Consider the following 26,561-nt stretch of genomic DNA (forward strand, 5'->3'; position numbering starts at 1 on the left):
CCTTCGGTAGCTCAGTTGGTAGAGCGGTGGACTGTAGTGGCGTTAGATCATAGATATCCATAGGTCGCTGGTTCAAATCCGGCCCGAAGGAAATTTTTTTTATTATTTAAAAATTCGATAAGTCGATATCCATTTGAAAATATTAGTTTTGAATGAATATTATTTTAAATTTTAATTCATAAAACCCCAACAAGAACGTTCCCTTTAGGTTAGGTTAGGTAACTGAAGTTAATTTTCAATATTAACTTCACAATAATATTTAACTTCAATATTTATATACTGATATTATATATTATAAAAAAAAAAAAAACATCGAACTAAATAAAAACAAAAATGTTAACATAATATATGTAATACACTTATTTTATTTAGAACATTCTTGGACTCATATAAATTTAACATTAACACTGAAACTGAATGGTGTACATATCAGTGGCGTATATAGAAATTAATTTTGGAGGGGGTTAAAAAAATGTATGATAATAGGTATTATATATTATATTATATAATATTTTAACAATCAAAATCAATGCCCATATCAACCATACATTTCAGTTAGGGTATGAACCTCTAAAACCCCCCTCTATATACGCCACTGGTGTATATTGTATACTGCTGAAACAATTTCTATGTTAATATCAAATTAAGATACAAACGAAAATGGAAACAAAAATGTATTATCTGAAGTGACTCGCTTAGTGCACTTATAAGTATGAAAAATAAATTCAATCATAATTAAAAATAGACTTAAAGAAGTAAAAAAAAACGTTAATATTATTATAATATAAATACCATTAAATTTTCAACTCTTAGCTACTATATTTTTCATAATTTTTAAACTATAAAATTTACAATTATTCTCAATTTTAATGAATTTTGTCAATACTTAACTTCAAAAATTAATAAAAATAAATTCTGCCCATGTATTCTTATAATTTTTGATTCACTATAAGACTAACTCATAAGGAACTTTGTATTATATTTTCAAATATTAAAAAAAAAAAAATTCAGAAAACTATTATTAAAATATTTTGAAAATTTAACTGTGTATAGATAACTCTAATATAAACATTTGGTGAAAATGTCAAGTATGTATATAATTACAGTGATTTGTTTTTAAATTACAAATATATAAAATCGACTTTGTCGTAACTTAGCTATTAAGCAGTAAATAATAATAAAAATTAGTTTATATAAAGTAAAAATATTATTTGTATGAACTAAAAATTGTTTAGTATTATTATAATACTAATAATTTTGTCATACGCAATAATTTTTTTATTAGTTTTAAAATAAGTATTATATTTATACTTTGAACCTATTTTTACTTTTTTTACGATATTTATATCGTATAATCTTTATCTTTATCGATTAAATATAGATTTTAAATTATAATATATAAGTTTATATAATATAGCATAATACATATAATCATATTTCATAATGATTAAATACTAATAATATGATAAATGCAATATGTTTTGAAAAACAATTAAACCAACTTACCTACCATAATATTATTAAAAACAAAATACAAATAAAAAAAAAAAATGACATTAATAACTAGGCGTATCAAAAAACATTTCGTCAAGCATAAATAATTATAGTGCGGTATAGGATGATAGGCCTAGAAATATTTTTCGTGTACAATGATAGACCATTGAATTTTTATTAAACAGATCTACAATAATGACCCACTCGACATCTAAAACAGATAGGGACCCACTTGCCTACCTTTATTTTCTTTGTAGAGTATATTGGAAAATGTAAGTAATATCCTTAGAATTTCGAGTTAATAATACGTGTTATATAATACAATTATCCAACTAATAGTATTATGGACATAAAGTTATTAAATGAAATCAATACATTTTGTAATAGTCACTATCATATTGTACGTATGTTATAATTTTTTTAACTTATGTCATGTCTACAAATTATTACATAATATTCTATCCAGTCAAGAAATCCATTGACAATATTTTATTCTTAAACACGGTTTCCTAACATTGTAAATATAATGTATAATATACACTATGCAGACGCAATATGATAACAATAAGTCACTGTAGTTTTAATTATGTTGAAGATATATTTTATAACAAGTTATTACCTTTGAAATGTAATTATTTTTACACGTGACATACGATAAAAACATATTCAACCTATTTGTCAATGAATCTTTTTTTCCCCCTAAAATACTAAATAATATTACTAAATATTATAATATTAAAACTAACTACGCTCAGTGAAATTAAAAATAAATAAAATTGAGTACATTTTTTCTTGGGTCTATTTTTATTGTATTAATATAACTTATCATATTTTATTTATAACAGAGGTTTTTTGTGCCGATGAACTTTTTCCTGTTTGTGCATAATTTATACGCCGGAAAAAAACAGACATCGTTGTCAAAATTATATTGCCATATACACGGAAACTTCATACTCTGGGGACTGGTAGACCTGCCGTCGCGTAATATGCGGCGAGTATTCGTCGAAATATTCTCACAAAACCATCCCAGATACAGTTATTTTTTTTTTATTAGTAGGTATATATGCTGAGTTGCTCAAGATTCTTACATTTTATATACTTAGCTACATAATATCTAAATGGCTATACATAATAAGTGTGTCTTAGAAAAATTATACGGTAAGAAGCTACACACGACGACCATATTTTAGCGGTGGATATCCTTTCCGGTAATTGGTTACCGAGAGGATTACGCTCTCGCGTATTTGTGTGCATTTAAAAACAAGGTGACACCGAGTTGTTGTCTCTAAAACATTTTTATTGTTTTATTTTTTTTTTATTTTTTTAACTTCACGGGACGATGGATATCACAATATCATCACTTACTATTCTTCTCTATGAGATACGCGATCCCCTTCCGTTCACTATAATGTCACACCACCGCTGCGTCATTCACTCTACGTTCGTTCTGGAACGTTGGTAATATAAATTTCCAGTGGCTGTTCGGGTGACCATTAATTGTCTCGTTCACGTCTCAGCACACGGTCCGTTTATCGTAGAAGAAGTACAAGATAGTGTCTCGTTAAACCAGATACGATGTAAACCGACGTTATTTTGCAACCAAAAAAAACCAAATGTAGTTTTAGGAATTTTATTAATTTGTAATTTTTTTGATTTTTATTCTCAATAATTGATAGATCGTCAACATACGGATCAAACGTAGCTCGGCACATTTTATAAAATTTGTTCTGTTCGAATCATGCAACCTGCAGACAGATCGCATATGGCGTTCCGGGTAGCATTGGCTACGTTATTACTCACCAACGTCGCATACACGTCAAAAAAAGTAAGGAAATATAATATAAATATTATCGCTTTTAAATTATCCGTTAGTTAGAAAACGAAAAGTATAATTAAATTTCAAATATTGACCACTTGGTAATTTGTTGTTTCTAAAAAATCTATACCATAAATACTTCTACTCTAGGATTTTTGTATAAAATCATCAAAATAATATTAACATTTAGGGTTGTATTTTTTTTAAAGAAACAATCTTTAAGTAATCTTTAATCTTTTTTAAGTTTGGTGTTATGAATTTTAGAAATAATATGCATAGACATTTTAAGATCGTTTAAATTACACAATATTTATAAGTTTTTATTCTCAAAATTATTTAATTTGGTTTACCAATGAATAATATTCATAATCTTCATTACAAATGTTGATAGAAGTATTATTTATTAATTAAATGATGACCCAGTGAATACGTTCATGTATTGTTGTCATCGGTTTTCTTTTTTTAGTATAACTCAAAAGACTGTAGATGATAAAAATGATTATTTGTTTTGAATATACAATTTTCAAACTGTTGATAAGGAATTTATATTCAATACAATGAATTATTTAATAATATAAATCTGACAAGGGAGTTATATTTAAAATATAGTCAAAACTTTGTTGATGCATTATATATTTAATATTCAACATTTTAAATTTATTCAGATTACCTATTTAGTTTGTTTGATAAATTAATTGCCAAGAACAAGATAAATCTGTTTTCTGGTTTTAATAAACAAACATAACACAAATTTAAAATATACCTAATACAATAAAACAGGTATTCAATTTGTTGATTTATTTTCTTTTAAAATTTGCATTTAATAAGGCTTGATCATTTATTATTATAATATAATTATATAAACACATATTTTTTCTTAAATTATGTATCATATTATGGAAAAAGTTATTACTTATTACCTAATAATAATAACTAATAACATTTATTTTATGCGTCCAAACATTTTTTAAATAGAGTTAATTTTTATATACGAAAACTGTACTTTAATTTAGAAATTGTATTAAATTATTTAAGGATAATAAATTAAAAAATCTAAAATAAAATTACGTTCTTACAAGATAACGGTTGTTGACCTCGCCGTTATTTTTTCATCACAACTAATTTCATTATTACATTTTTTCAAAATATATAATCACAATTTGTAGTAATTACATAATAAAAACGAACATAACATAATACAATAATAAAATTATTGAATTTCTATTGAGTAGATATGCAATATTTCTGTTTTAAAATGTTATATATTTGTATATACAAACGTGTATATTATTATCGTGTACAATATTTATTTTTAAACTATTTTAGATTCTGAACGAAACTATGAATGTATTGATTTTACAATAATATGTTTTTTTGTGTGTGTGTGTCTGCAATATCTACAATCTACATACAGGATAAATAGTAAAAAAAAATAATTCCATTTTCAACTTTGAGAATAGAAAAAAAAGAAAATTTTACATAGAAAATTAAAACTAGTTTATACTTTATAGGTATCGAAATTAAAAATCTCAGTACTTTTTAAAATAACTTGAAACAAAAAATTAAAAAAATAAAGAACATTTTTACCCAAATCAAGTTTTTGGTAAAATTAATTTTGATTTTTCTATTACTCAAAAATGAAAAACCATAGATACCTACTTGAAATTATTGCTAAATGTTTATAAAAACACTTAAGTATAATTTCAACTGTTTTTGAGCTATTTATAGATAATTAAAAATTGTCTATGTTTTTAGTTTTACTTTGCATTATAAATTTCAACAACATTTTTTAATCAGTTAAAAGATAGATAATGTAATACAAAGTCTCACATAAGTTTTATAGATATCTAAAAATATTTAAAATATTTAGACACTTATTTTTAAAAAAAAATGTAGTTTAAATATTGACAAAATTTGTTATAATTTAAAAACATTACAGCGAAGATCTAATATGTCTTTTACGTTTATTACATTATATTATATTATAATAAGTGATGTAGGTACACTGATAGACAATCTCAACTCAGAATTGTTTTTTGTATTCAATTATTTACCACTTAGTTCAAATTTAATACACCTATAACAGCAATCCACTACATAAAATCTTGAAAAATACCTAGCTACCTATTTTATAGAAATATATCAAAAAAAAATCCATGTTGTATCTATAGAGTATAGATCATTCCATACATTATAATAGTTTGAAAACTAAACAGATTTATATTAATATTATTATGTCTATTCTATTTTAATAAACTTTACTTGAAATTAACACATAAAATATATAAATAACTAATATGTAAAATATATAAACCTTTACCTTTCTTAAAATTAATAAAAATATATAATATATCTTATGACACGCGATTCATGTAATATTTACAAGTTACAATACACTTCATTTAAATTATCATGTTAAAAATTTAGAATTATATACTTTTTTTCATAATAACATATTTCATTTAATATATTTTTTATATTTTTTCCAAATTATTCATTATTGGTTTATACTTTTTCTTCTAAAGATAATTTTAATCTTAAAATAAGTACTTATGAAAAATACAAAATAAGGATTTGTCTGATAAAACTTCATAATTAAATAAAGTTTACCAATTTACCATCGTATTTATGTGAATAAAATTTGGTACGTGACGATTTTCTTAGCTATCCAATAACAGACCACAAGACAAATGTAAACATATTACCTACTTCTATAACTATATAATTAAAAACTAATTGTTAAATTATTTCAAGAATCAATGTAAATTTAAAATATTAAAATTGTATTTCAATAATAAGTAGCAGTACAAACGTGATATCACTTTTACAGCCATAAAAGGGAAGTAACTTATTTTTCCATTGTTTAACTAACAATATATATCTACTTCAATAAATTGTATTTATTGAGTATACTAAAGTATTTTTATTTATGTTTGGATGGTTTAAAACATAACACATATACATTTTGGTCAAACAAAACAATTATTAGGTTATGTTAGTTTTGCATAATTACAAAATAATAACAGAATAATATTGATAAATAATTTTATTTTTTGTACCTAAAATTATATATAATAAAATATAACATAAACATTAATAAACTTAAGAGTCAACATAGCTGCATATTTATTCTCATCGTACAAACGTACGTCAAAGCAAAATATTTGGATTCAGAAAAAAACCATTTTAAGTCTAATATTACAAAGTTAACTGATCTATTGTCAACATTTTAAAAGTAAAAACTTTCTCTATATTTGTAAATCAGTTTTTTCACAGTTAGTGCTTATGTTTGATTATAGTTCAATTCATTCTGATATTAAAATCAACAAAAAAAAAAAAATGTTCTTCTGAACTTAAATATTTTACTATAATGCTGAATATTTAACTTGACAGTCGTAACACATATGGATGTAACGTCCTCTCGATTATTTTTTGTTTCTATAAAAATTGCATGATCCTATTTTCTGAGCTATTTTTTGATAAGTTATCATAGCTTACAAAATATACCCAAGTTGAAAGCTGTGTTTAAAATATAATTTGGCCCATAAGTTATATTCAACATATTTATTATAAACTTGAGTAATTTTTTCTACAGCAAAAGCGTCAGTTATTCCATGAAAACTTGTTGCCATACTTTGGAGGTAAAATACCTGAGTCTGCATTCCAAGCAGACCGCTTAGCATTAAATATGTTGAACAAAGAAGGGATATCTGTACCCGATGGTATTTTGTTTGAAGCTCGGCCAAAAGAATCGTTCCACCAAAGTCCTCGGAATGATCCAGAATTATCCAACTCAATACTCAAAATGATCCACACGCCAGACAACAGGTAAACAATAATACATAAAATACAATATTAATATCAGTACATTAAATACATATTCTTAAAAATATAATATAATATTCATTTAGGGAATTGATGTAAGTAACGTTTGGTATCTCATAGTAGTATAAAATCAACAAAATTTCAATTTTTATAATATTTTACACACAATTTTCTTATCACTAGATAGTTTTTTTATCCCGTATAAGACTAAAAACTAAAAAACGTAACTAAAAAATTAGTTTCTGTATTAGAATCTGATCGATCGTTCGATAGAGTATCATTCCTAGGTTGCTCTCAATTTTTAAAACTTATATTTTCTATAAAAAATTACAACCCATTAAAATATATTAATACTTAATTAATTTGTTGATGCATTTCGCATTTCTAGAAAAGATTAAATGTATTTTAAAAATTATTCGATCCTTTAAACCCAATTGAAATGTGGTTTGTGTAGACCTATTATACACTATACGTGAATGGATTTTTGACCCTGTATTCAAAAGAAGAGTTTCTGAAAGCAATATCGTATTAAATTATAATTTCCATACAAATAGTTATTAATAATTATTTATTTTTCAAATTAATCTTTGATTAAATTATATACCTTTTATGTATATAAAACATAATATTTTTTATAACAAATGATATTTTAAACACTTTATTTTATAACAATTGCATTCGATATTATAAGATATTAAATTATAATACATTCCCCGATATATAACAGTTTATAATTTTTATTTTTATTTTTTTAATATACGTATAATCTGTATTACATAGAAGATTTTTTTAATTTTATAAATAGATACTAAATATAGTAGGCACCTACTAAAATAGTAATTTTTTTATGAATTCAGGACAATCCTGAACCATTATCAGGTGTAGAGTTTCAAGCCAAGTTTTATGTCTTGAAATTAGGTTTATTCCTTCGGAAGGAAAGTATGATGCCAATAGCGAAGTGGAGACAACATATAAGATCTCAATACCCACATATATGCAAAATTACCAACTACCAAAGTTTAGGCCGATAACAGAAACACTTCAACTTCCAGTTCGGCAAGTATTCGAGAACGGATTGCCAATCAGTAACTTAAGGGGGCAACTAGGAGTTCCCTTCAACACTATACCAAAGGTAAACCATCTGTAAAATAATTGTCAATTATTCTTATCCAGTATTATGGTTTTTTTTTTTTTTTTTTTATTAGCTTTCAGTATAACTAAAAGTATTATGGTTATTTCCCTAATCATTAGGTCTACCAACATATTCTTATTCCATAATATTTAATGAAATTATTAATGTTTTAAGATTCTCTGTCTAATATTTTACACCAGTTTACAATAAATATTAAAATATTTAAGTTATACCTACTCTTAAACTATTTTCAAAGTTTTACCTTTTTAATTTATTTTACACTGTACGCACTCAAACAAGTTTATAAATATTTATAAAATATACGCCAACGTCATCATAATTTAATTTTTCAAAGGATGTAAAAATACACAGTGTAAATAAATAATGATATTATATTGAAAAAAATGTCTTATGATTTGATTATTTTTTTTCTTAAACTCTTTACCAAAACTATAAGATTTGCTCAAAATGTTTTAAAACATTTATTTTATAATAAATTAAATATTTTTTCTATTTATTTGTTTTTATTTGAAGTTCTCAATTCATTAAAACCATTACACGTTAATATAATTTAACTCATTATTTTGTGCTTTATAATTAAAATAATATTATTCGTAGAAAGTATAATTATTTTGTATAAAAAAAAATAGTGACTTACGTGAAATGCATTGTTAACTGTATGTGAATTGTTTATGCTATATAATTTTCTATGAACAATATACCCATCTAAATTAATGAAAAAACTAAACGTTATATTATATTTTTCGTTATCATTATATTTTTTTTCATGCATGCTCGACACATTATACGGATAGATGCATTACATTTGTCATGATTACCATTAGCATGATTACCATTAGCATCATTAAGCCATCATTTTGTGATATTACACAATTACGTTTTAATGAGTCTTCCATTTCCAGTTTATTTCAATGAAAACAATTTAATGAACAATTTATTTGAACACAGATATTTTTATATTATAATATTAAATTTTAAACATATTCTATATAAAATCATTTATATTATAATTATCAACCTATGGAATTTTTAATTTAAATTTAATTCTAACCATAGGTTAAATAACAACATAACATATGAACTGAATAGATATATTTTATCTTGTTTAATATATCTGATTATCTGAATATCTAATATATTAATCAATATCATGAACACTTTGTTAATAGTATTGTAATCCAATTACACAATCATTAGTTAAAATGTTTCACAAAGTAATATTGTCTTTAATATCGAATAAATATAAAATATTTAAATAAAATGATAAATAATTATAATAGCAAAATAATGAATATAAGAATTATTCTTTAAAATAAATGGAATGTCTCTCCCTTTTGTATAAAAAAAGTATTGTATATTTTATTTTTATTTTTAAATGTTCTAAATTATATATAGAATGTACTAAATTTCAAGATGCAAAAGGGGTTGAACTTGAGTTATTTGAGGAAAACCCCTAAAAAGTTCAGCATGGGCCAACGGAGGATATTGTAACCATTAAAATAATATCATACAATATGTACTTAATTGTAAAATAATAAAAATAAAAATAATATAATTAAAATAGTATTTGAATTCACAAGGATTGGGTATTTAAAATAAATATTATATCAAATAATAAATTCCATAAATAATAATAATAAAATGCAAAGAAATACTTATTTTACCGGATTTCACTCTACCCAGAATACAATACGACCATATCTCTGTGAAAGAATTGAAGTGTTCAATATTTTATTTTGTTCTTTATTTATATTTAATTAGAAAAAATATTTTTATATATTTAAAATCAGATATTTTTATATCAACAAACGTATATCTACTAGTCAAGTCTTAGAACAAAAACAAATAAATAATTAAACATTAACTGTCTTGTTAATATGTAACACCTGCAGACATATAAATATTATAATGTTATGATTATTTGATTAATGAACCACTATTTATTTTTATAGCAAAAGTGTCAAATTGAATTGTGGAGTATAAGAAATAGTAAATACTGTATATCTGTAAATAGTTGTACTTTCAGTTTATAAAATTCAACAACTATTCTCACTTCAATTGACAATGGGTACACGCATGACAAACTCATAATGTATAGATTTTGATATGTCGTTTATAACCGTCTACGTAATAGAAAACAATAATAAAAGCAATACATAGCCTGTCATTTTCTAAAAGAATATAGATAACGGTTTATGAATTATAAGCCTACTGGATGATATTTTGTTCTCCAAAGCGCTGTATGTGCCGATACATCGTTGTCGTGATATAGTTATCTTTTTCCTGTAAACATTTAAAAATATAATAGCTATTAGCTAATATATATATATATACACTTGTTTATATATAAAATAAACATTTTATTGCAATGTTGTAATGTTAAGGTGGGGAATGAATAAGAAAATCAATACAATGACAATACAACAACAGTTATCCAGTATTAATCATTTATCAATCACCTGAAAAATCCGACACCGGAAAATTTAATAGATAGTCTATTAAACGAGGAAATAATATCCTGTTCCAATATATATTTATAACACTAGGGTTCCAAGAACTCGTCGGTGTTTCTTTATGATCAAGGTTAGGTAATTAATATCAAATCAATTTAATCATTCACAAAATTATTTCGTGTTTAGTATAAAATAATATAATACAATATTATACAACCGTTATAATTAAAAATTATTAAATAATTAGTTATTCAAATAACTAAAATAATTTATTTGTTTTGAAAAGTGTTCAATTAATTATCAAATGTTGTGGACTTACTAAAAAAAATTAATTTATATTTTGATATGCAGTTGATAACATGATTTAAACATGTACCAACTAAATTTTCGCCCAGTTTAAAATATCTTATTACAATAAGTATTTAATGATATGGTAAGAATCTGTAAAATAATAAGAAATATTAAAAAATAATTTCAAAATATGTAGTTCTTGGCAGAATGCTATGGAGTGTGTCAAATTTAAAAAGAATACACAGATTCCAATTGAACATTTTGAGCATGATAACTAAGGTAAATTTCTTCGTATATTTCAACCATACACTTCAAACAAAGCTACACATCAAAACTGCTTCAGAAATGTGTTTAATTATATATAATTATATAAACGTTATCGTTCACGACTAAAAAATCACCCTCATTCACTAAATCAAACACTTGACTCAAACTCAATACCTGTAAATTCCCAAAGGAGGTTTAAGAAAAGATAATGTCATGACCTAAACTCTTAATCGTAAATAAATAAAATTACATACATCGGTATGTAATTACAAACAGTCCATTACTCGAATATTGTTAAAACCTACGATTTATTATTTTACCTATATTCGTATAATCGTATACAAATATTATTCAATGACCATTTTGAGTTTATTAAATGTTATAAAAAAAACTACAAAATACGAGTATACTGCTACACAAACAATATAACTATTTGTAGTACGATATAGTTATATATATAGGTTCGATATTAAATTGTCTACATGGTAGTCTGTATGGTTTAAAAAATGGCAATTATAATAAATAAATGGTAATGACATCTCGTTTTCCTAAATCAACTAAACCATCTCTGTCCATTAAAGGAGAAATTACTGTCTTATTTTCTAAAACAAAAAATGTAATACTATAGTTAACAGTCTCAAAAAAAAAAAATTAAAACATTGTTACAAGAAATAGGATTGAAGCATAACAGTAAACTGGGTAATCTTGAATTTTCTACTTGCATGACTAATTGATTTGGAACTACCTAAATATACATATATATATAAATAAAGTATTATATATTTTTGGCGTATTTACGCTTGGACACTCTTAAAAACTTAAAAAGAGGACTCTATAATACATAGTTATAGCACCTACCACCTATATTTGATTTTAATTTAGTACAAACATTATTTCTCTTGTGTTTTTATTTGTACATTACAACTATATTCCTTAATTTATTAATATTTCCAATATGCTAATATAAATTTAAAATTATTCAACTAGTCTCAAGAACGTTTGACTAACTTGTACTTAATCTGTTAACTGTAATGACCACATAATCATCAATGCATATTACATACTTATTATGAATTAGACCATTGCAGATTTTCGAATAGATTAATTGTACTTGTACAATATATTTCAACAAAACTTAATACTTTTCCAATATAAAATCAATACATTTATTATTTAAAAATTCATTCTATGTAGGTACAATGCAATTACATTTTTAATAATAAAACAAAAATCATTAGGAAAATGTAATTATATGTTTGTGTACAATTCAAACTATTATTTAAATAATTAAAATAATCGAAACTATCCTTTAATAGCCACTATTCTTGTAAAAATATTAATTATAATCTAATTATAATAAGGATTGATTTATAAATAAATCAATAAACAATACCTAATTAATTTGTATTTTACGTGTGTTATAATGCCTACTAATGTAATTTTTCAATACAAAATATATTATTACAAACTATTTATATTTGTATTAATTTTAGTTTTATATGTTAAATAATAATTACACTAATTTTAAATTTTAAATGGAGCAAAAAATGCATTGATTTTATAACTCTGTGTTGTTGTTTTTTTGTATATTTTAAAGTAAAAATACTTCAAATTTCAACTTTAGAGATAGTTTTATGTAGCGAATTGGATCTAGTTGCTAATTTTTAAAGATTAAAAGTTAAATATTCTCAAAATCATCAGAAAAAATATTACAAAAGATAAAGAAAAATGAAAATTTTTATGTAAAACCAATTTTAAATATAATGTACTTATTTTTTTATTTGTCATACTTCAAAAACAAATATTTGTAAATAATTTAAATTTTTACATATTATTTAATATATTATTATCAACTTTACATGGCGGGATTTTCAAAATATTTTGACTCATTTGAACTATTCATAGTCCATAGGTAATTGCCAATTTTTTGTTTTTTTGATATTAAATTAAAATGTTTTCATTTTTAATTTCAATATATTTTCTAATAGAAAAGTAAATTTAGTTAGAACTATTGAGAATAATGCACATTGTTTAACATAATAATAGAGGGAAAAAATGGACAAGATTAGTAACTTAGGACAACGATTTAATTTATTTTATTTTAATTTTAAAACATTTTTTGTAAGAATTTGAAACTTTTAATTTTATGCACACAATTATTATATTTTTAAAAAATTTAGATTGATAAAATTGTATGCTATTGTTTATTTATACCATGAATCTATTCACACAGTTCTGGGATAAATTATTATTCGATATTGACTCAAAAATTAATAACATTAATAAACAATATAAATAACTATTGAAATAAATAATAACTAAATATTTTTAGTATAATACGTCATGTAATAGTTTCGAAAAAAAAATAAATCAATCTATTGTAATACCAATTATTAAAGAAATTATTATTTAGTTGCAATATAAGTATAATATAGTAAAATATATTTAATTATATCATCTTACAGTTTTTTTCATATTCATTGGTTTATCATTTTTTTGAATTTAACATAATATTCATTACTCACTAAATGACAATATACACTCTACAGTTTAAACTTACTGTACAGTCGATTAGTTACTTACATTCTCTCTTTTATTTTTTTATTCAAACTTCATTCAAAATATTTACAAAAACCATTTAGCTTAACATCAATTATGACTTGGTATACATGAAAAAAAGGGTAGCTCAAGCAATTGATTAGCAAGGATAGCTGAGGAGGCAGTGGCCATCTTGAAATTCCAATAAAACTTAAAAACAATTCTAAATTTTAGTATTTTGAGGACTGTTAACGTATTAATTACGTTTGACTCAACTATATATTATAATAGTAATTTGTATGAAAGCTTCTGAAAAGTTTGAAATATTATATAACCACGTTACAAGTATACCAAACTTAGTAGAGATCATAGTTATGCCTCCCATATAATAAATTATCAGCCCCTCACCCCCAAAGCAAAATCCTTGCTATGTTGGCTTGGTAGCAAAAATGTTTGTACATTATTTTGAAAAATGTTATAATTAAATTATATTATAATTCCTAAAAGATTTTTTTTTTAAATTAAAATCACTTTTTTATATATAAGGTATTTAAATTTGTCTAATAGAATTTACTGAATATTTTACTAAAAATACTTACTAATAAAATTAAAGTAAGATGCTAACTCCATCTATAAGTAGTTAAAAAAACGTGTATTAAGTATATTATATAAGTACTATTAAAAAATAAAAAAACAAAGTTCAAATTTTCAAGTTAATACTCATAAGAAAAATATCTGGTTAAAAATTGAACCATGTAATAGACCACCAGGTGTAACGTTTATTTGGTTGAGGAGAAAAATAATATGGAATTCCATTTCATCACGTTATAAGCAATCACAAAATATTATGACATTCTGTACTTATTTCTTGTTACTTTACAAAACGTTTTGTAGTGTTTTTATTCATAATTACAGGATGTTACGAACAGCTGTATCAAATTTGACATAGTTCTGTATTATACACAATTTAAAACATAATAAAGTATTTGGAAAAATACAATGCCTTATAAAATATATCATATTTTATAATAATTTTACGTTTCACTGTTGATCAAATCGTTGCATTTTTTGAAGGCAAAATATTTTTATTGAGAATAAGAATAATAAATCAAAATAATTTTTTAAATTAAACAAGAACATGTATACATTTATTTTATTAACCATCATATTATATTATTAATTTCACTAGTATATTCTGTGAAGAATCAAAAAAAAATTATGGAAAAACGTGATTTCTTTTAATATTTAGGCATTTTGAATTTTTTAATTCATTAATAATTTTTTACTATAAACTATAAAATGTTAATGCTATACCAAGAACCTTAAAAATGTAATACAGCATCCAATATAATAACTAGTTACACATTAAACACATTGAGTATCCACATGAATTTTGGTATAATTATTTGAAATTTAAAATAACGACAATTTGCAATTTTTTTGTAAATTAATTTATATACTTATACTAACTTATAAGTTAGTAACAGTATTAATATTATAATATTACTATGTCATTAATTTTTAACAAAATTAATTCATCTTACTATTTAATTAAAATAAAAATAAATCACTAATGACTATAGTTATCAAACTTATCTATAAACACCTAATCAGTCCGGTCTATTTTATCAGTCTTGTATAATATTTATCTTACTATTAATATTTATACTAATTATACCAATTTTATGTAAATAAATCATATGTTGTAAATAAAGAAAAATAATGTAGTATGTATGTAATATGTATATTATGTATAGTAATATGTCCTTAGAAATAGACCAACAAAATCGCTCAGAATCATTTTTCATCATAATATAAAATGATTTATTATTGAATTAAAATGTAACACATTCATTATTATGAAGTACTTTTAACAACTACTCATACTATTAAATAGTAGAGTGAGTTTTCTGGTTCAATTTTATTATTTTAAATTTTTATATTGAATATCCGACCATTAATTGGAAATTATTATTGCTATCTGTTTTCAATTTTTCATAATATAAGTAACACATATTTTTATGTGTAACATAATTATTATTGATATTATAACACAATTTATATAAAAGTCAACTATCATAATTCAAAATGTATTTTAAAAATATAAAAAAAAAATTATTGAGAATACACAACTACACAAGTAAAATAAAAAGATACTTTCTATTAATTCATGGGTGAATTCAAAAGATAGATATTTTAAGGCAGACAATACACACAAATCTAGTGCAAATGTAATTTAGTAATTATTAGTTAAGAGAATACGGACTCACCAGATGTATTCACCGTCTCATAAATATACCACACAGCAAATTTGTGTTCAGTAGTGTAGTTTCAACTTTGTGTAATAAGCTTTTATATTATAGTAAATTGACCTATTATCAAACTTAAACAGCTAAGAACATACTCGGTACCTAATTTCTGGTGGATTTTTTTTTTTTATATTTCAACTTAAAAGTGAATTAGGCGACGCATACTAGTTACCTCCCATATAGAATTAAGTAGTGGTTCATAAACTTCACTAAAAAATTCCATATAAATAGATGAATTTATAAAATTAACAAATATACTTAATATAATATAATATTTTGTATAAAATAGTTAACATTTTTTATGTATGAGACCAATTAATTTTTATTTTATTATTCTTAAAAATATCAAAATTAGATATAGTATATGGCATTTATACAAAAATTACTCAACTAAAAAAATAATAAATCAATAAATGAAACAAAATAAACGTGAACGTTGTTAGAAATCAACTAAACGTTACTCGATCACATTATATAATTTACTATAGTTTGGTTCAGATCTGGTTAGCATTATATCTCAGCATTACACAAAAGAGTATAGTATTATCTCAATTTTAAGTCGTATATATATAAAATATATAATCGTATCAAATATCAATTATAAAAAATGGCATAAATTATGACTTTTAAATTATAAACTTATTTTAATACAATATGATGTTTGAAAATGTTTGGAACCACTTAATTATTTATTACCTGACTATTATGAAGCAACTTGTACTACCTAGATCCTTTTCGTTATGATTAAATTTAAGGCGGTAAAGCACGATTCCGTACGTTTTACCTTTTTAGGAACACGATTTCGTACGATTTTGATCAAACAATAGATTATCAAAAACACCCCAAAAACAACACGATTACATCGATTGTCTGTGCAATGTTGCCATTTAATATAAATTGTCAATTTATTTAAAACATAAAAAAAAATATAAAAATTTTAAAATTTTTTAAAATGTAAAAAACTAATTATACCTAATTTAATACTTTGATATTTGTTACAAAATTTTGACAAATATTTTATACGTCGTTTTTTAATATTTATAGACAATCCGTTTAAAATATAAAAAAAATTGTAAAATTGTAAAATAATAATTATATAATACTTGATAAATACTTATATACTTATGATATACAACAAAAACTTATCTGATAGGTATATATCACTGTCGTACGTCAAGTATATAAATGTTACTAAGCAGACGACCGGATTTACAGTCCGATTTTTATATGTAGAGTTAGATTGTGGTAAATTGACAGTGCCGTTTTTCGCTGGAATCAGTAAGTTCACCCAGTACGCTGGTTCCGGCATACTGTACTTGGAGGAACAGGGCGACCGGCCGGCAAAATATTATCGTGTGTTTGGACCCTTACTTATAGTTAAGTATAAGCGAAACGTATGTAAAACGCTCTAATTAAGGCCGGGGCTATACAAGGCGTTTTCCGCCGCGGATTACAACGCGGCGTATTACGTCCGTCGTATATAACTATTAGCTACTCCGATATAAACTTTCAATTCGACGGGAAACGCCGCGGAAAACGGCCCGGAATACGCAGCGTACAAAACGCGGTGGAAAATGACGTGTCTAGCCCCGGCCTAAGCCAAATAGACTAATACCATGTGGAAATCTGGCAACATTGCATTAAACTCATGGATATAAAACGTACGGAATCGTGTTCTACCCATTTAAAGTACGTCTGGAGGCAATTCGTATAACAATTATTGACGTCTTTGACTTTGGAAGGAAACTCGAATACGCCGAATTAAAAGAGTTTTTAAATCATAATAAATAATAATGTACAAAACACTCACATCATGCCCCACCTAACCACAACCGTCAAAGTAAAAAATGTATGTTTTGTATAAATTGCTTAAAATTTTTTAAAAAAAATCAAGAATTTACTATGTAAGACGGAGTCAACAGATCCAGGGTGGTATTTTTCAACGATCAGTATCAATGCAGACTTATAAAATATATAAATCAATATATAAATGGAAGAACCTACGCCGATATCCAAATTATATAGTAATGGCTGACATGTAGTTTTCAACTTGACAAACATCGAAAGTCCTTAAACCACATACGTACAATACGCCCTATAACTATAGACATATGCCATATACTGAAGATGTGGACTTTTGATTAGAGATCGAATTTCTAATCAAACTAAAACAAATCATAAATAAAAATTTTACCAAACACTATTAAATTGAAAAAAAGTTAACTTCATATATTATATACCTAAATAAATATTATGTAATAATTACATTTATTAAATTATTATAATTTCTTACAAGAAAATTGATATGAGAAATATAAAATAGTTTTTTTTTAAAAACTCTAAATTCTCTATTATATTATTGTTTATCATACATCTGTTTTTTTGTTTATTTGTTATATTATACAGGCCAAGGGCTGAAATTAATAAGAAAAAAATAAGAGAAATAATTTTTTTTTTTAATGCGGCAAATGGGTCTACTCTACTTAACGTTAAGTTGAGTGGGCCACTGTGATGGATGTGTTAAATTTGAATACAATAATATACTATTATATATAAAAAAACGATTCTAAGGGAAGACGATCTATCAGTTTATATTACTAAGTTTATTTGATGTTTTCTTTTTTTGATATGCTATAAGGTAAAGTAGTTTATTTTACAATTAGTAATACAATAGATTGAATTAAATTTAGCCAAAAACATTGCATTTAAAAATAGCATTATTTGTACAAAACAATATAATATTATAGGCACATAAAAGTTTTATGCCCCCAAGAATAATGTTTTTGAACTTTAACCAAATAATAAATATTATTATTTTTGTAGTTTAATTTCGTTTATATTTTAACTTGAAATGTCTATATATATAATACCTAGTTATTTTCATTTCAGTATGATGATTACCTTTGAGAAACTTTGTTTTAAATTTACAACACTTTGCTATAAAATTACATGTTTTATATATTTTCAATTGCAAAACAATTTACATATTATTTTATTTTTGGCGAATTTAGTCGAAATTTGAATTTCAAATCCTTATAAAAATCAATTGTGCCTATGAGTTTTAATGTTTTTACGTATCTATGAGAAAAGCTTATGTGAAGACTTGTATTCAATTTTCAAACTTTTTGACTGATCAAAAACATTTTCATTGACATTTAAAGAAATAAAAATAAAAATAGAAAATGTCTATAGATAATAAATTTAAGAAGAATCAAAGTATTTTGAAAAAAATATTATTTATAGAAGATCATTATATAAATACTAAGTATCTATGGTTATTGTTTTTCGAGTTATATCAAAAAAAAAAAAAAAAATAGATTTTGTTGAAATCCAAATTTACATAAAAATTCCTGTTTTCCCTTACTTTTTTTTTATATTTATTCTCAGAATTAAAAATAAAAACTTTACCTGTCTAAATCATCTATCTCATGTCTCAAACCGTACCATTTCTTAAAGTATAACTGTTAAATAGCCAATAGGTATACTAACAAGTAACAACATTGATTAACATTTTACAATTTCAATGTGGGTACCCAATAAGGATTTTCCTTTTATTATCTACTAGCCGTCACCCGCGTGCTCTGTCCCAGTGGAAAATTGTTTGCAAATTATGCTATTTCAAATCCTGTTTAGATGAAATTACAATTTTACGGGAAAAACAAAAAACTATAAGTAATAATATATTTAAATGAATTATGGTGATCCAAAAACAAAAATAAATGTGTACATAATATGTGTATATTGAATATTGTTCTTAAGTAATGACTCTATAACAGCTCTAATATGTAATAAGTTGTTTTTTGAAAGTCAGCAAAATAAAAGTTAATGAAGGATATAACCACAAACCTGTCCCCCTGGGAACACCACTGTAACTTATATAAAATAAAATAACTTAAATAAATATCTCTTACCTTTTGTATAATTAATAATTTATATCGATGTTTAAACAATCTGCCTTGATTGAAGTCGATCTGTATTGTTTTTATTTAAAAATAAATAATAAAACAAGAGAATAGTACCTATATTAATATTACATTTTTAATCAATAAAAAGAATTATTATAATTTATACAAGTTGGATAAAAATAGATAGGTATTCTATGGAACAAGCGACTGAATGCCGTTTTACTTGTTGTATGGGTTTTATTTGTATTTAATGTAAGATGCTGCCTTTAAATATAATCAAATTGTAAATTGAGACATGACTCAACCATATGTGTGTTGAATATGTGATACTATTATTATGTTAGTATCTTAAATTAATGATTATTATCAATTACGTACATCCCTTGCAAATATATTTATTTTATTTTATTCTAGGGTTTGAAATTACTTGATACCCGCAGGCCATTTATTAGCTTATCAAATAATGCTAATAAAATAATGGATTTTCAACAAAATGATAACATTATACCGATGGCGAGTGTTGAGTGTGGTAGACCGGGGAGAATATATCCAGATCCAGAAACACAGTGTCAGGTAAAATATTTTTCTTATTTTCATATGTTTTTGAAAATACTTATTGGCTATTAGATTATTATAGTTTTTCGTAACACAATTCAAAATAACATTTAATTTAATATTTTTATTTTAAAAATTATGAGGTAATAAACAAAACCATAAAATTCTTTCTGTTGTAATAGTAAGTTTCAAGTTTCAAGTACAATATTATCAATAAATAAATAAATAATGAATTTTTTAGATTTAAATTCAATAATAAATCATTATTGAACATTAAAAATAATTCTTTGTGGAAATGGAATGGGAATTTAAGATTATATTATAATATTATATATTTTTATTATTATAATTTGAATACGGAACCTACTAGCTAGTAGCTGATCCCAAACGGCGTTGCCCGTCACAAATTAAATAATAATAAGTGATTCATCTGTGTGCAGTTTTACGTAAATTTTTTTATTTTTTTTTTATCAATTTTTATATTACAGATTACTTTTTGATGTCTCAGAGAAATGTTGAAATAAAATATAGCCTATTTAATTATTACTTATAGTATAAACTTAAGTTAAAAAAATGTTTTTGAATCGTTTTACGTATAATTATAATTTCTTCTTGTTATAATTATTATTCTTATTATTACTATAATTGTTATTATTATTTAGTAGTTCACCTTGTTTTATTAAAAAAAAATGTTTCTAAGAATTCTTTAAACATGGATGCTGCAATCAGGTACAATATTCATATTATAGGAAATATTAATAAATTGAATATTGATAACACGATAATATAAAAATAGCCATTTATTTATGCCTCTAAATCGCGCATCATCAAATTTAGAATTATTCACGTAACACATTTTTATAAACTGTCAAGTTAAGTGCTTGCTAAAAGATAGCTAAAATATTTATTTTTATTTTATTTGCGCTTATTTTAATGCTGAAGTTCAAAATGTAGTATTCTAATATTTTCTTAAAGGATAGTTGTTATTTAAGCTGGCTAGTGAGCGATACAATTTTTATTAATTTTATACACTAAAGCTATAATTTAATTTTTACATAAGATTGTAATTTTATTGATTTATGAATTTGAAAAATAGTAAACATTGAAGGTTATCTAAGTTATCTGAATTATATTAAGTAGACAGTCATCAGTCGAACCATTCTCTTTAGTCGAGTACCAATCACTTATCAGCTGTCATTTTAATACAAATATTTATTATTGATTCAGATTTAATTAAAATCAAAATTTTTCAAATAAAAATAAATTGTATTTAATATTTACGTAATTACTTACTTTTATTAAAAAAAATAATATTAAATAGTAGGAAATTGATTATCATGATAATCAATGATTGATGTACAAAAATCCAAAAATCCGTAATATTGTATTATAATTGTTTTCTAATCTCTGATCCACTGCTAATATACTGCAGTTGATAATAGCGCATATTATAGACTACTTTAATTCATTTTTTTCGGACATCCTGTTGTAACAATTTTAAGCAGTCTTCAATTACTCATGATTCTGTTAAAAAAAACAACAGTGAAATTTTAAAGTTTGAAGAATATGAAATAGCTAGTTTAATTACATCCTAATTACATCCTACATCGTGATGCAGCACACAGTAGACTTCTTACTCCATGTAAAATATTATTATTATATTTGACAGGGAATACGATAGTTGTGTTAGTGCTTTCAGTGCAGAAATATAAGAACAAATTCAATAAATTTCTATTTTTCATTATTATAATTTATATACGAACGACAATATGTGGCTGTGACACGATTTGTGTATAGGTATAATAGTTAGGTACATAACAAGACTTTTAATCATTGTATGTGTTTTTGTATTGCACCTTTGTGTTATTGTGACTACGTTCATTTTTTTCTTTAACATTAAATACAGTGAATTTTAAAATAGCACATCTTACCAATATTCGTCTTTATTCTAGCCATTTTATAGTAAGCACGAATGCGTTCACCTAACCATCAACTAAACAATAACGACCTTCGCAGAAACATTATTTTCTTGTACGTACGCGAGAAATCGACAGTTCACAGGTGAATGTTTGCAGGTCGGTGGAGAAATCGTTCCCTCTAGACGTGTCTATAACGACTCATTTCCCCCAGAGGTCTCCACGAGTAACCCGTATATAATATTCTCCTTTATCAACAGACTAGCACGATTTCTGTTGCGTTGATTCCGTATTCGGGATGGTACTATAAGAATTAAATCTCACCTTTTGGAATGTCATTACATTTTGCCTATAAATTTATCATATATGGTGGAAGACGAGAAAATCTTTAAATAATCATCGACTAGAATAGTGAATATCCTGATATGAAATATTTGAAAAGGCGTTTGTTCAGATCTAGTTTCAATCAAAACTTTAGTAATTTTCTTATTTCACTTGATACGGAAAAACATGAGCTTAACTTTTAATTTTTTTTTTTAGATTATAATTATTTTAATTTCCATTTATACAAATTATCTCTCATAAAAAATGCATTTTTGTAAAATGTATACTCAATTTATTTTTAAATTAATATTATTTGTGATTTGAACGTTTTAACTAAAAAATACATAAAATATGCATTTACCAACAATATTAGTTCAACTTGTGCCATTTTTATTGTGTGATAATAATATTACATTCAGTATTTATATGATTGAATATCATATTAAAATTTGTCAATAAATGATAAGTCTATTTAAGTACATCTTATTTTAAAACTATGATGAATTAATACAATATTTTTCAAACTTTTGCTATGTATCCAAAATTACATAAGGAAAAATGATAAATATATATTAACTTTTAAGTAAAACAATTTTGATACATAATATAATAAGTTTAATGTACATAGTCAGTAATCACATACATACTCGTATTATTAGAGCTCGGATTTTAAAGCATATTCTTTTTTTGTATATAAGATAAAAATTTAATTTTTGTCTTACGTCATTCTGATTTCAACTCAACCAATTTATTTTACTTTTTTTTATGTAAATACTGTTTTTGCATTTTTCAATTATTCCAGCTGTAAAGTATTTACATGTTTGCGTTTGACCACAGACTAAAACTCAAAATTAAAAATTAGTAATTGGTTCCTCATATAGACAATATTATCATATTTAAAAAGAAGAAGAACCTTCATTTTATGTTATTAAATTCATGGAACTTTGATTTTCAATACCTTTTAAATTTCTTTACGAGTAATGACTATCGTCGTATATAATGCGGCATAATAATTACATAGTTTATTTGATTATAAATAAAAAACATACCTTAATGCTTAATAGAAAAAGTATAAAATTTTACTTTTTTAGAGATATTTATTTATTAATTATTAAAGATACTTGAAAATTTAATACAATACTCCATATATACATTTTACTAATTGATATGTAAAAAATATAGACTCACTTTATTTTTGTATGAATTTTTTAAAGTTAATATGCTAGCAAAATTTATCAAAATCTTGAAAATTAGCAAATTTTTTTCAAGTTAAAAATGTATTGAAATGTGCAATTTTTATAGCTAAAGCTTGAAAATTAAAGTTCTTCATATGTATTTCATACATCGCACAGAAACCAAAAAAGTTAAATATATATATGTATATATATCAGTAAATTTTTTTTATGGACGTTTGAAGTTCAGTTATGACTTATGAATAACGATATCCATTATTTTGTTATAATTTAAAACATTAATCATGGACACATAATATATCTTTTACGTATATTATTATTTTTATACACAATGATATTTTAAAATGTAAGTTTTTTAGTAAAAATAATTCAATTTACTGTATAACTAATAGTAAAATAAAATGTAAATTACTTTATCTAATAGCAATATTAAAAAAAACAAAACATGAAATATACTTAGTGATATAAACGGAACACGCTGATAGACCGTCACCGCTTAGAATCATTTTTCGTATTAAATTATACTCTGTTCAAACAAAGAAACATAATATTCGGCGGCTGATTAATGCGCAGGGGAATGGCTAAAATACGAGGCAGTCACATAAATAGTGACTCAGTAGGGATGACAAACTATTGTTGCCTGACGAAAACTGGTAGCTACCGACAATGTATCTTAACTTAAACAGAGTATAAATATATTATATAATATAACATTTAATTCAAATTTAACACATCCACCCACTCGACACTTAGAGAAGTGCCTATCCACTTTAACTAGTTTATTTTTATTGTGTACCCACTGTAGATGTTGGTTTGTTACAATCCATTAATTTTACTTATATAGTTAAATTTAATATTTTTCAGGCTTTTCACTTATGTCATTACAATGGATTCAAAGAAACATTTGTTTGTCCAAAAGGAACTAGATATGATCCATCGGTACAAGAATGTCGATTTTGGTACACAACTCATTGTTCAGACATGCGCAAACCATTTAATTAGATATTATGTTAATAATAATAAAATTATTAACATTTTTATCATAGTAAGTAATTATTGAAATTTTGATTACCTTAACTAAGTAAACCTTGTATCTTTTAATAAAATTTATATGATAAAATAATAAACAAAATAATATTATAATATAATATTTTGTTGATCAAAGAACTGTATAATACATAATATATTTGTGATTTTTTTTTTTTTTTTGGTTTTAAAACGTTCGAGAACATTATTTTATATGTGTTTCTAAAGCATCTTCAGTGGGCGACTTCTCACTTGATTCAAGTTTTTTTTCAAATGTTTTACTGTTTTGTAAACATTACTTTACGCTTATTATACATAATTTGTATAGATATATTCACAAAATACATTTAAAAATATGTGTAGCTACATGATAAATCAAAATACAATTGTATAAACTTAAGTGTGTTATATTTATACTAAAACAATGTGATTTTTTCGGGACTATTAATTAATGTGTTTTCTTTAATTTATTTTTTCTATTATTTTTCTAAGAATCTTCTTCAAATAATTTTGATTGAAAATAAAATCATAGTCATAAATTTCCAATTATTTACTTATACATTAAAATAAAAATAAATTATAAGAATAGACTATTTCTTACAAATTTATAAATTATATTTTTTTCAAATCTTAATCGCCGAATACTAAGGTTTTTTTGCTTTCATATATTTTAAAACTATTTAGTTAATTTTGTAAAATTATAGTGATAGAAATTGAAAATCACTCACAAGCACTCTTTGTTGTGAGTTTGAATCTATTTTCATAAACATTATCATTTGATTATATCAATTAGTATGTTGGAAAAATGATATGACTATTATACAATTCTCACGTTGCCATAATTATTTCAAAAAGTTGGCAGATATAATGATGATTACTAAATTAAATACATTATTTTTTTTTTTTTGTTTGTTTGTAAAACTCATTATGTATAATCTTATTTAAAAACCAAATTATGTAATATATTATTAATTTAAATAGGTACTTAATATTTACTTTTACAAATTATTATGTCGTAAAATACGATAAGTTTCAAAATGTGTCAATAATTTTATTTTTATTTATTATTGTAAAAAATAATAAAAGTTAATAATGTATTTTCACGTTTTTGTATTTATTTTTTGCTTTGCTATAAACATATCGTATTAATATTATAATACCTACGATATTAATATTTCATAACAGATGAAAACATTTTATGTCATTTCTTTGCGAACTTATAACTTTCAAATGTGTTTAAGTACTTTACCGTATAAACAATTCTATTTATTTTCAACAGCTAAGCAACAAATATTACGATACAACTTGACCGTTTATTTATAGTTAGGTAAATAAAACGTTGTTGTTTAGTAGTCTTGTTATGTAAGTCGCCAATTCAATAATATTTACACGATGGTAAAATTCCTACCATAAATTAATATTTTTTTGAATTATAACAAAATAACTTTAATCATTAGTTGAGAAATTAATATTTTTCATTTATTTCGAATATCAAA

At 23.7% G+C, this 26,561-nt stretch overlaps 1 protein-coding gene and 1 non-coding gene across 3 annotated transcripts; both read left to right on the plus strand.

Annotated features, from left to right (window-relative positions):
* Positions 1–91, plus strand: Trnay-gua (transfer RNA tyrosine (anticodon GUA)). The gene is given in 2 exon segments: positions 1–37; positions 56–91. It is a non-coding gene; the product is annotated as a tRNA-Tyr (tRNA).
* Positions 92–2,841: 2,750 nt separating this feature from the next.
* On the plus strand, positions 2,842–26,101 carry LOC114121813 (uncharacterized). Of its 2 annotated transcripts, none has more exons than XM_027984286.2 (6): positions 2,842–3,109; positions 3,171–3,319; positions 6,906–7,138; positions 8,054–8,267; positions 20,466–20,624; positions 24,904–26,101. In XM_027984286.2, exons 2-6 carry the CDS (start codon positions 3,233–3,235, stop codon positions 25,039–25,041), a joined length of 831 nt encoding a protein of 276 aa, XP_027840087.1. In that variant the 5' UTR covers positions 2,842–3,109; positions 3,171–3,232; the 3' UTR covers positions 25,042–26,101. The 2 variants fall into 2 exon arrangements, with proteins under 2 accessions (XP_027840087.1, XP_027840088.1); XM_027984287.2 differs by having other exon boundaries at positions 2,842–3,071.
* The last annotated feature ends 460 nt before the right edge of the window (positions 26,102–26,561 follow it).

Source organism: Aphis gossypii, chromosome 2 (assembly GCF_020184175.1).
Source record: "Aphis gossypii isolate Hap1 chromosome 2, ASM2018417v2, whole genome shotgun sequence".
NCBI lineage: Eukaryota > Metazoa > Arthropoda > Insecta > Hemiptera > Aphididae > Aphis > Aphis gossypii.